Below are 12,461 nucleotides of genomic sequence, written 5' to 3'. Positions count from 1 at the left end.
GGGTGCAGGCAATCATATGTCAATATATCTAATCAATCAGTACATATCTTCTAAATTTGTTCCTCTTCTAGTTTAGCCTCTTAATATCATTTATCTATCATGTCCTATATAATATATCATGTATACAATATATTCATCTAAATGCCCCCATCACTTTGTTTTCTCATAGTTTTGGCTTTTCCTTTGTATGGCATCTCTGGTAATGTAAACTACCATGAAACAGATTCAAGAATCCTGCCTTCAAGAATCTTGGTTTATTTTCAGCTTTCACCAACTGTACTTTAAGTGGTCTTTAGGCTGGGCAAGTAGCATGAAGTTTGTCCGCTTGTTGGTCCTTCATTCCTCTGATGGACCAATTCAAATATTTGTATAGTGCTTGGGGTTGTATCCTGATTTACATGAGTGGAAGGAAGATATGCAGGAGGGCTTCCCTTCTCCCTTTCCCTCAGCACCCTTTGTGCCCCTCAAAAGCCTCTCCTGAGGGTCACGTTACCCTCGGAAACAGGATGGCAAGTAGTCTTGCACGGAAGGGGAGAAGTGCTGAAAACTGGACAGAGGCATCTTTTGTTAGTAGAGTTTTTCTCATGATGTCTCCAGATTATTTTCAGCAATATGCAAATGATCTTCCCACTTATACAATTATAACAATAATAACTTTAGGACCAAAAATATTTATTTAAGAGAAGAGTGAAGGTGTCTACAAAGTCTCATGCACTCCAAAGCATGAAAGGGGCCCACCTTGACTCCTGCATTATGTAAACAGCAAGGTACATGTCAGGTGCACTAATAATCATCATAATAATAATTTTTACCCCGCCTTTCTTCCCGAAGGGACTCAAGGCGGCTTACAACAGGTTAAAACAGATTAAAAACATAATTTAAAAACAGATAAAAGCATATGAACACATATCATAAAAACAGTAGTCAGATAAAAAGTAGTAAAAAGGTAAAAAGAGCATAGAGCAGCAAGTCATAAAAGAATCAGGCCTGTAAAAAATTAAATGATGTTAAAAAGGCCGAGAACTCAGAAGGCTTGTCTAAACAGAAGGGTCTTCAGGCCTCGCTGAAAAGTCTTAAGAGAGGGAGCCATTCTTAAGTCAAGGGGAAGGGAATTCCATAGCGTTGGTGCCACTACTGAGAAGGTCCTATTTCTAGCTGCCGCCCCACGTACCTCCCTAGGTGGCAGCACTTGTAAAAATGCCTTCTCTGATGACTTAAGAGGACAAGCCGGATTGTATGGAAGTAGGCAATCTCTAAGATACCCTGGCCCAGAGCAGTATAGGGCTTTAAAGGTCAAAACCAGCACCTTGAATTGGGCCCGGAAACGAATGGGCAGCCATTGTAGCCACTAGAGAAGTGGACTGACAGAGTCAAACCGCCTACCTCCAGTAACCACACGGGCCGCCGCATTCTGCACTAATTGCAGTTTCCGAACCGTCTTCAGGGGCAGCCCCACATAAAGCGCGTTACAATAATCTAACCTCGATGTCACTGTGGCATGGATCACCGTGGCCAGGTCTGCACGATCCAAGTACGGCCACAGCTGGCGCACCAGCCGAAGCTGGCCACAGCTGCCACCTGGGAATCCAGGAGCAGCTGCGAGTCCAGATGGACCCTCAAGCTGCGGACCTGCTCCTTCAGAGGGAGTGCAACCCCATTCAGCGCAAGCCGATAGTCCAGCATCTGCATCGAGGATTTCCGAACCAGGAAAGCCTCTGTCTTATCTGGATTTAATTTCAGCTTATTAGCCCCCATCCAGATCCTCACTGCCTCCAGACAACGCTCCAGGCCCTCAACCGCCACCCTGGAGTCTGGAGGAAAGGAGAGATAGAGCTGGGTGTCATTGGTATATTGATGGCACCCCACTCCAAACCCCCGGATGACCTCTCCCAGCGGTTTCATGTAGATGTTAAATAGCAACCATGCTTTCATTTCAAATCTGTTTATATCCAGAGTCACACAGTGCAGAACAGCATCCGAAGCAGTTCCACTTCAACTGTATAATTAGGGGTCCATACATTTTGGCTTGGTTCACAAGCCAAATCTGTATACTAGCAAGCATGGGGAAGGGGCTGTCCCTCATATTGTGCTAGTGCTTGGGGCAGGCAGAAATGTTCTTTCTTGCTCCAAAGCTCAGTAGCAGGACAAGGGAAACTCCTCCTCCACTTCCCGACCTGGGAGAGGGTAGGAGAAGCATCTCATTTGGTACTGGGCTGGAACCCTCACCACAGGCAAGGTGGCAAACAAACTTTGGGAGGCTGTCTTTGATCTACTTCAAAATGGTGACAGATGGTAGGAAAAAGTGAGTGCATGAAAAAATCTTAATGTTTTGTTTTTAGAATGACTCAAAGATCCAATGAAGGAGTCATTTAGGTTGGGGGAAATGGCTTTTCCATTAACGGCTCAGTGCTTCATCAAAATGTCTCTGTTTTGATCCATTACTGATGATAGTAATTTAGAGGGCAGCAATGACATCTCAGGAATATTTCTCAGCACTGCTAATGACATTCTCTTACATTCTGTACTTACCATTCTCTTTTATTTCATTAGAATTTGAAACACCTTGTTCCACTTTGTTCCTGAGTATTTTCAAGTGTTAGATTCGTGCCCAGCAAAAATATTTACCTCAATCTCTTGTAATGTAATTAGTTCTCATTTCCAATTTTGTTCTATTTCTGCAAATGCTTAACATTGCATGAAGGGGCAGAAAGCAGATTGTACACAAATGTAGAGATGTCGCCTATTAAATACATATGCAGTAAATACATTTTAGGAAGTAGGAATGTACATTCATGTTTAGATTAGTTTGTATATATAGCACTATATATAGCAGTGGGGGTCTTAGCAGAAAAAGGAACATTTTAGCATCTTGTTAAAACTGGAAACTGCAAGGACAGCCTGAATTTGGAAGGAGGCAACTTTTCACCTTGAAAATTAAGTATCTGTGGCATATATTTGGTACCTGGAAATGTTTCTACTAGACAAACAGACTTGCATCTGGCCAATGTTGCAGGGTTAGTGCAATAATTTCTCACCATGTTTTGTTATATATACTAGGCTATAGAAAAAAATGTGATAATTAAAGTATTTTGGTCCCTTTTATAACTATAAGTTCTAGAAATCAGACGCACATTGTATACTATTTTCCAGAAGTATGAAAAATAACCTTTCTACCACATGGGAAGCAACATGGGAGAAAGCCTTATTAACATATCCATGTGGAGTAAATGAGGTTAACAACAGTGCATGGCATTTTCTCTGAAATTTGTTTGTATTGTTTGCATCGATCTGTACATAAGCTTATTGTGTGTAGACAACACCTGTTTTGGCTGCTATGACAAAATTTTATCCTTGAACTTCTCCTGGCATTAACTAGGCAAAAGTAGCAATACATGGAGTATTGTAAAAGTAGCAATAGGCTGCAATCCTATACATGCATACCTGGAAGTAAATCCTGTGGAATCAACTGTACTTATTTCTGAGTAGACATGCAGAGAATTGTGCTCTTAGAGTTTTTTTTCAGTAGCTTTTTGAACATTTTGAACCTGAAAAAAGTGATCTGTGGGTGCTTTCAAAATTCATGTAATGGTCATGTAGATAGGCTTTTTTCTTACAGTGGCTTTTCTTTTTTCTTCAAATGACTTTTCTTTCTTATAAAAAGAAAGAGGAGTATATAACTCACTTTTAACAATCTTAAAGACCTGTTAGGAGAGAAAATTCTAAAATTACAGTTTACCAATAAGGAGAAATGAGAGAAATTTCTTTCCCTGGAACTAATTAATTAATTAACAGTATTTATATATTGCTTTTCAACTAAAAGTTCACAAAGCGGTTTACAGAGAAAAGTCAAATAACTAAATGGCTCAAAGGAATTTGAACCTTTTTGAAAGGGATGGATATTCTTCAACACATTTTCACCAGATCACACACCAAGAGAAGGATTTCAACTTCTGTGAATATGAATCTGATAGAAGTTTTCTGAATTTTCTAAAAATATAGGATTTCCCCCGATATAAAAAAAAAAGTTAAACTTTGGAATTTTCTCAGAACTGCAAATGAGCCAATACAACAATCCAGAAAGGCATAAGAAGACTTTCAGTTTTAGTATTACTAATAAAACCCAGTACGTTTACATTGGGTTTTGTCCTATGAACTGTGAGGGCAAAGATGGTGCTCTAGAAAGCTTCTCCTTGGGGCTAGAGGACCTTGAATGGGTGCTTGATGAAGGAGGTTGATGGAAAAAGGGAATTCTGAAAATTGGGAGGAAGCATCTTTCTAAAAGACATTTTGAGCATTGTTCCAAAAAATGACAATTTTTTTAAAAATCTGTTTAATAAGCACAACAACATGAGTTCCATCTACCTGAAGATTAATAAGTTAGTTGTGAATAGAACTTAAATACTATTTCTAACTAATGAGATATTCTTTAGTAAAATAAGAATATCTTGATCTTGAATACTCTTAAGGATAGATAACACCTTTACTTTTCTTGTGTAGATCAAAGAAATACTTGAAAATCCTCATCTGCTAACTGTGATCAAAATAGAAGAAGCTGGAGATGAAATTGTGAGCAATGCCATTTCATTTGCCCTGTATAAAGGTATGGTACTTTTTGGTTTTTATTTCATTTCTTATATTGTATTTGTGATGGATTCCGTGAGCTTCCTTGAGCATTTGAAGAACAAATTCTTACAAATTGATTGGCATCATGGCCCAATCCTAGTGGGTGCTACTGCAGCTGGAACTAGTGTTCTCGTGGTGTTATATACTTTCTAGTGTTGCAAACAGCAATTTGGGAGCATGCAGAGTGATACACTTCCAGGCCAGTGCTGCAGACAGAGGGGAGGACCTTGTATGCAGTGGCAGTAAGAGGATTGCCACCAATGTTGATAAGTCAGCGGGATGGGTAGAATGGGGCAGGAGGGAGGATCAGGGTGGAGCAAAGGAAGGATCAGGGCCATGTTGGACACAGGTGGTGCAAGCAGCTTTTGTCAGATGCTATCCCTTCTGGTATCGGCCAGCACAACCCCTCTGTCTCCTTGGACCTGCTCCAGCAAAAGAACTGGTGCAGATCTGAGGACACCCATTGGCAGTTGAGGGACTTATCAAGGGGTAAGGAAAAATGTTTTCCCTTTCACCTCTCAAGCAGGCCCTCATCACATCATTGAAGCACAGGCTGTTTTAAATGGCTGCATGCTATGGTAGGAGAGAAGATAGTTGTGAATCTGTTAAAAAAACAGAGGGAACACTTTGGAGCATTATTATTTGATTAGTGGTTTCTATTTTCTCACTGTTTTAAAAACAGTGAGACTAACTTTTTAAAGACCAACCAGCTGTGAAATTAGCCACCTTGAATCCCCTTCAGTGTGGGAGAAGGGTGGGATGTAAATCCTGCAAACAAAAACAAAGGGCACAATCCTAACCCACTTTCCAGCACCGACATAAGGGCACTGCAGCTCCGAGGTAAGGCAACAAACATTCTCTTACTTTGAGGAGGCCTCCGTGAGTGCCACCCAAGTTGGTTAGGATTTGGGCCAAAGTGAATTAAACCATTTATTATTTCCAGCTTGGAATTGAAATTACTTTAAATTATGCTGACCAGCAGTTAATTTCTGTTTGCCTCTTGGAGAGAGTGTTGAATTCTCTGGGCAAATTCTCTCTCAGTCCTACTGTTATAGTATAGAATATCTTTAGGATTTTCAAATTCATTTTGGAATTCTGAACATGCATTGGGCCATTGTTGGGGTTTAGGCAAAGCATAAAATTCCTCTGAACTAAACTAATTATATAACTAATAGGAGATGCAAGGGTGTCTGGTAGGGCCCTGTAGAGGCTGTAGATCCTGTTTAACATCTTGTGAAAAAGGATTGTGGAGTAAAAGTTGGAAAAATTGAAAAAGGTCTGGGTATAAAAACTACTTGATGCTTCTCGCCATTAAGTGTGACAATGTAACTTTGTGATGATCAACATGTATTCATTTTGGTGAAAATGTGATGCATTTTGGTGTGACTGTCACAGCTGTGGAAGGGGGCAAGATTCTGAATTACCACAAATGCAACATATGACCAGAAATACTCTTTTTTTTTCCTGTCAACCTTAAGCAAGTTCATATTCAGGAAACTTAAGGCTACATGTGTAGTTTTTATTTATTGACAGAAAAATGAGAATCATAAATTACCAGGAAGCTATTTTAATACTAGTCATCTATGACTTTTTTCTCCTTGTAGCTTTCAGCACAAATGAACAAGATAAAGATAACTGGAATGGGCAACTGAAATTGCTTTTGGAATGGAACCAGTTGGACTTGGCTAGTGAAGAAATTTTTACCAATGATCGACGTTGGGAGGTAGGCAGAACACTTCATATGATCACACATTACTGAAAGGCATGGGCAGCCTAATTCTATCCAGTGCTGGTTAGGAGCAGGCTGGAGGTTTCTTCAGGGTAGGGGAACATTTGTTTCCTTACTCCAGGTCAGGCCCCAGTCTGCCCAATGGGGCTTCTTGGATCTGTACCTGCTAAATTGCTGGTGCAATTTCAAAAAGCCCTACTTCAAGGGAAAAGTCTTGGGAGGGCAAATAAGATATGGCTGATGCCTTCTCTACTATTCTTGCATCTTCCTAGATCCGATGCATCCATCTCTGCCTTCTCTCTGCTCCCCCCCCCAATACCACTCAGAGCAGGTCCTATATGCTCTGTTGGGCGCAGCTCTGAATTTGATGCAATGGGATCTCACAGGACTTCCTGCCAGTGCTCCTTACTTATGTGGTGCCACAAACATGTTTTATAGCAAGTTTGTGACACCCTACGCCAGTGCAGCGGCATAGCCAGTGATTAGGATTGGGCTGTTACTTACTAACACTAACAGAAACATACACACACAATCCTAAAACAATAAAGCTAGGCTCCTATACTTACTTCTAATGCTTACCTGGACATTTTAGCTCCTAACCATAGGCAAAGGGTAGCTCTTCTCCCTGCCGTGCCAGATGTGATATGGACACACAGCAATAAACACTGTCCCCTTCCTGCCCTAGCAACAGGCTGTTTTGCCAAATTCCCAGTCCAAGCTTCACTTTAAGCTAATTAGCACCCCTTCTTTCCCCAACAATGACCCTAGTTCTGCCCTGCAGCACTGTTGGACCCCACCTCCAGGGTAGCTCACCTGTTCAACCTGCAGAGGTCCTCCTTCCTCCCCTCACCTGCCAGCAGCTCCTCCCACCACTACAGCAGCACCTTGGTCCTCCATAGGTCTTAGGTGTGGCAGCCAAATGCCAGTCTCAGGGTCCAATCCTATCCAATTTTCCAGTGCCGGTGCAGCCATGCCAGTGGGGCATGCACTGCATTCTGTGGTGGGGAGGCAATCACAGAGGCCTCCTTAAGGCATGGGAACATTTGTTGCCTTACCATGGGGCTTTGTTGCAGCTGCACCAGTGCTGGAAAATTGGATAGGATTGGGCCCTCAGTATCTCCAACAGTTTCTGCTCCAAAGTCCATTCACCCATCAGTAGTTTCATAGTCCATTAGCCATTAATTCCTCAGTCCATCAATCCAAACTCATACTTTCCTCCTTCTACTACCCACACCAAACTCTCCCTTCATCAGGTGCTTTTTTTTTTGCCTGAGGGCCCTATTGCCTTCAAGTGGCTGCAGCTGTGCAGCACACCCTCTGCTGAATGCCCAGGCCTTAACCCTTAAAGGGGCCACTGCTGACACCACATCCTACCTCCTCGCCAGATTTTCCTCAATTCCAATACACAGGCTTTTATACCTTGAAAGTAATTTTTGACTGGAGCCTTGGGCCAGCCAAAGTTTTGGAAGATGGTCTCATCTTCTGTACTGCGAATGCAGTACTGGGCAATCATGCTCATCCTCTCCCAACTGGAGAATCACAGCTGCATCTTGTCAGACTAACTAGAAATTTTGGTACCAGTGTGAAGGTCACTTACCATGCCTCTGAGCTTGGCCATTGCAGAGAGAACTGATAAGATACTGCACACTATCTCACAGCAACTCAGTTTTCTCACAGTAGCTTCAAAATGGCCTACAAAATGGAGTCAGGCCTAGCCAGTTATTTTACCATCTTCATCACACAGGGTCACCATTTAGGCAAATAAAATGGTCTGCCACCCTGAGTTCCTTGGAGGAAAGGTGAGATAGCAATGTAACAATAAAAAATAGTAGGTTTATGGAAAAATAACTAAGGCACTGACAGTTATTCTATGACTCTATGATACATGCACAAAAATAGGGTGGGAGGTATTCTGGAAAGCAGCATGTAAACTGATGACACTGCATACAAATAATAACAATGCCTCTTTAAAATGTTTAAATATAGGAGAAAAGAAATGTAACAGGGTGCTCAGTGTAGAAAATCTTTTGTTTTTAAGCTGGCTGAACATTTTGCTGTTTGTTGTTCCTTGCTAGTCTGCTGATCTTCAGGATGTCATGTTTACAGCCCTGGTAAAAGACAGGCCAAAATTTGTTCGCCTCTTTCTGGAAAATGGTTTGAATCTGAGGAAGTTTCTTACTAATGATGTTCTGACAGAACTCTATACCAACAACTTCAGCAGCCTGGTGTTTAAGAACCTACAGATTGCTAAGAATTCATACAATGATGCTCTCCTTACTTTTGTGTGGAAGATGGTGGAGGATTTCAGAAGAGGTAATAAAAAAGAAGACAAAAATATCAAGGATGACGTAGAGGTACAGCTGTTGGTACGTAAAGTGCAAGATCAGATAAACTGAATAGAGGTGTTAATATGAGTCCCAAGAAAACACTGCCAGGTTCCAAGTAGAGTTAATAGTAAGTTGTGGCCCAATCCAATGAACCCACTGAGCACCAGAACTCCCATTCCGATGGTACAGTATGTTTTAAGGTGGTCGCAAAATGCAACCTGCCATTCCAATCAGCTGGGCTCCCACTGCAAGTGACCATAGCCACATACCAGCCATCTCTGGAAAGCCTTAGAGCTGCTAAGTGAGCATGGGGGGGTGAGCAGAATTGGGGTAAGGGGGGGGAACGGCAAGGAGGGGTGTGTGTTGAAACCGGGAGTGAAAGTGGCAGCAGCTCTGCCAGTATCCTATTCCAATTCCCGCTATCCCTTATCCCCCCTCAGTTTATCTACCTGAGTGCACTCGAACCTGTGCCAGCAAAATCACTGACACAGGTACTAGTAGACCCATCAGGGCAGGAGATGTGTATGCCTGGGCAAGGGGAAGACCTCTGGGATTGCCCCCCCCCCCATGCAGGATACAGTGCATGCTGTGGTGGTGTGGCTGCTTCAGAAGGATGGGGCTTTGGATAGGATTGGGCTGTTGGTCTCTTCAATGACTTTGGTTTTTATTTTATTTTTTTTATGTACTTTCAGGATAAATCTCTTCTTACAAGGCACCCCTTGCAGGCTCTCTTTATTTGGGCAGTCCTTCAGAACAAAAAGGAGCTATCCAAAGTGATTTGGGAACAGGTACACAACACTTCCAGCAAAGCAAAATAAAGTGGAACTGTGGCACCCTCTCAGTGTCTTAGATATGACTCCAGGGATAGCAACACTTCTAAATTATGCAGTTATACTGCTGTTCTGGGATCTGAACTGACAATACTGGGAAATGATGTCACAGTTACAGTAACTTGCAAATAGCACTGTTGTAACCTGGCAGTTCTGTTTTCTTGCAGACTAGAGGCTGCACTTTGGCTGCATTGGGAGCAAGCAAGCTCCTGAAAAGCCTGGCAAAGGTAAAGAATGATATCAACGCTGCTGGGGAATCTGAGGAGCTGGCAAATGAGTATGAGACAAGAGCTGTGGGTAAGTTCTGATATCAAAATCAGAAGTATAACAAAGACAAACTGGGAAGGCAAAGAGCAAGGAAGTCTGCATTTCAAATTTAGCTTTGAATTTAGTACAATTGTGAACAGCCAAAGTTCAGTGCATTGCAAAACTTGAATGCGAGTTCTGAAATTAAAAACATAAGAACAGCCCCACTGGATCAGGCCATAGGCCCATCTAGTCCAGCTTCCTGTATCTCACAGCGGCCCACCAAATGCCCCAGGGAGCACACCAGATAACAAGAGACCTCATCCTGGTGCCCTCCCTTGCATCTGGCATTCTGACATAACCCATTTCTAAAATCAGGAGGTTGTGCATACACATCATGGCTTGTACCCCATAATGGATTTTTCCTCCAGAAACTGGTCCAATCCCCTTTTAAAGGCATCTAGGCTAGACGCCAGCACCACATCCTGTGGCAAGGAGTTCCACAGACCGGCCACACACTGAGTAAAGAAATATTTTCTTTTGTCTGTCCTAACCCGCCCAACACTCAATTTTAGTGGATGTCCCCTGGTTCTGGTATTATGTGAGAGTGTAAAGAGCATCTCCCTATCCACTCTGTCCATCCCCTGCATAATTTTGTATGTCTCAATCATGTCCCCCCTCAGGCGTCTCTTTTCTAGGCTGAAGAGGCCCAAACGCCGTAGCCTTTCCTCATAAGGAAGGTGCCCCAGCCCCGTAATCATCTTAGTTGCTCTCTTTTGCACCTTTTCCATTTCCACTATGTCTTTTTTGAGATGTGGCGACCAGAACTGGACACAATACGCCAGGTGTGGCCTTACCATAGATTTGTACAACGACATCATAATATTAGCTGTTTTGTTCTCAATGCCCTTCCTAATGATCCCAAGCATAGAATTGGCCTTCTTCACTGCCGCCGCACATTGGGTTGACACTTTCATCGACCTGTCCACCACCACCCAAGATCTCTCTCCTGATCTGTCACAGACAGCTCAGAACCCACCAGCCTATATCTAAAGTTTTGATTTTTTTGCCCCATTGTGCATGACTTTACACTTACTGACATTGAAGCGCATCTGCCATTTTGCTGCCCATTCTGCCAGTCTGGAGAGATCTTTCTGGAGCTCCTCACAATCACTTCTGGTCTTCACCACTCGGAAAAGTTTGGTGCTGTCGGCAAACTTAGCCACCTCACTGCTCAACCCTGTCTCCAGTCATTTATGAAGAGGTTGAAAAGCACCGGTCCCAGAACACATCCTTGGGGCACACCACTTTTCACCTCTCTCCATTGTGAAAATTGCCCATTGACACCCACTCTCTGCTTCCTGGCCTCCAATCAGTTCTCAATCCATGAGAGGACCTGCCCTCTAATTCCCTGACTGTGGAGTTTTTTCAGTAGCCTTTGGTGAGGGACCGTGTCGAACGCCTTCTGAAAGTCCAGATACATAATGTCCACGGGTTCTCCCACATCCACATGCCTGTTGACCTTTTCAAAGAAAGGTTCGTGAGGCAAGACTTACCCTTACAGAAGCCATGCTGACTCTCCCTCAGCAAGGCCTGTTTGTCTATGTGTTTTGAGATCCTATCTTTGATGAGGCATTCCACCATCTTACCCGGTATGGATGTTAGGCTGACCGGCCTATAGTTTCCCGGGTCCCCCCTCTTTCCCTTTTTAAAGATAGGCGTGACATTTGCTATCCTCCAATCATCTGGTACCGTGGCCGTTTTGAGGGACAAGTTGCATACCTTAGTCAAGAGATCAGCAACTTCATTCTTCAATTCCTTAATAACTCTTGGGTGGATGCCATCAGAGCCCGGTGACTTATTGATCTTTAATTTATCAATGAGGTCTGAAACATCTTCTCTTTTAGCCTCTATCTGACTTAACTCCTTGGTTAGGAGGGGCCGTTTGGGCAGCGGTATCTGCCTGAGGTCTTCTGCCGTGAAGACAGATGCAAAGAACTCATTCAATTTCTCTGCCATCTCTAAGTCTCCTTTTATCTCCCCTTTCCCTCCCTCACCATCCAGAGGGCCAACCGCTTCTCTGGCGGGTTTCCTGCTTCTAACATATTTGAAGAAGCTTTTATTATTCCCCTTAATGTTGCTGGCCATGCGTTCCTCATAGTCTTGCTTGGCCTCTCGTATCACCTTCTTACATTTCTTTTGCCACAGTTTATGTTCCTTTTTATTCTCCTAATTAGGGCAAGACTTCCATTTATGGAAGAAAGCTTCCTTGCCCTTCACAGCCTCTCTAACTTGGCTGGTTAGCCATGCGGGCACCCTCCTGGATTTAGTGGAACCCTTCTTTCTTTGCGGTATACACCTCTGCTGGGCCTCTATTACTGTTGTTTTAAGCAGCCTCCATGCACTCTGGAGAGATTGGACTCTTTTTACCCTCCCTTTCAACCTCCTTCTAACCAGCCTCCTCATTTGAGGGAAGTCCGCCCGTCGGAAGTCAAGGGTTTTTGTTAGAGATTTGCCTGGTATTCTTCCCCCAACGTGCATGTCAAAACGGATCGCAGCATGATCACTGTTCCCCAATGGCTCAGTAACATTTACATCTCTAACCAGGTCATGCGTACTGCACAATATTAAATCCAGAGTCACCTGCCCTCTGGTGGGCTCCTTGACTAGCTGCTCTAAGCCACAGTCATTTAGCACGTCAAGAAA

The 12,461-nt window shown here is 43.2% G+C and overlaps 1 protein-coding gene across 3 annotated transcripts in view; it reads left to right on the top strand.

Annotated features, from left to right (window-relative positions):
* The window catches only part of TRPM8 (transient receptor potential cation channel subfamily M member 8), a 41,485-nt gene that overhangs the window by 9,047 nt on the left and 19,977 nt on the right, over positions 1–12,461 (top strand). For 2 of the 3 annotated variants that reach the window (XM_066630012.1, XM_066629871.1), the window contains exons 7-11: positions 4,498–4,600; positions 6,228–6,346; positions 8,428–8,718; positions 9,372–9,467; positions 9,677–9,806. In XM_066630012.1, coding sequence (XP_066486109.1) covers positions 4,498–4,600; positions 6,228–6,346; positions 8,428–8,718; positions 9,372–9,467; positions 9,677–9,806 — 739 coding nt within the window. The remainder of the gene's footprint in view (positions 1–4,497; positions 4,601–6,227; positions 6,347–8,427; positions 8,719–9,371; positions 9,468–9,676; positions 9,807–12,461) is intronic. The other variant, XM_066629942.1, reaches the window with a different exon arrangement.

Source organism: Tiliqua scincoides, chromosome 1 (assembly GCF_035046505.1).
Source record: "Tiliqua scincoides isolate rTilSci1 chromosome 1, rTilSci1.hap2, whole genome shotgun sequence".
Taxonomy (NCBI): domain Eukaryota; kingdom Metazoa; phylum Chordata; class Lepidosauria; order Squamata; family Scincidae; genus Tiliqua; species Tiliqua scincoides.
This window is presented reverse-complemented; position numbering and strand designations above follow the sequence as displayed.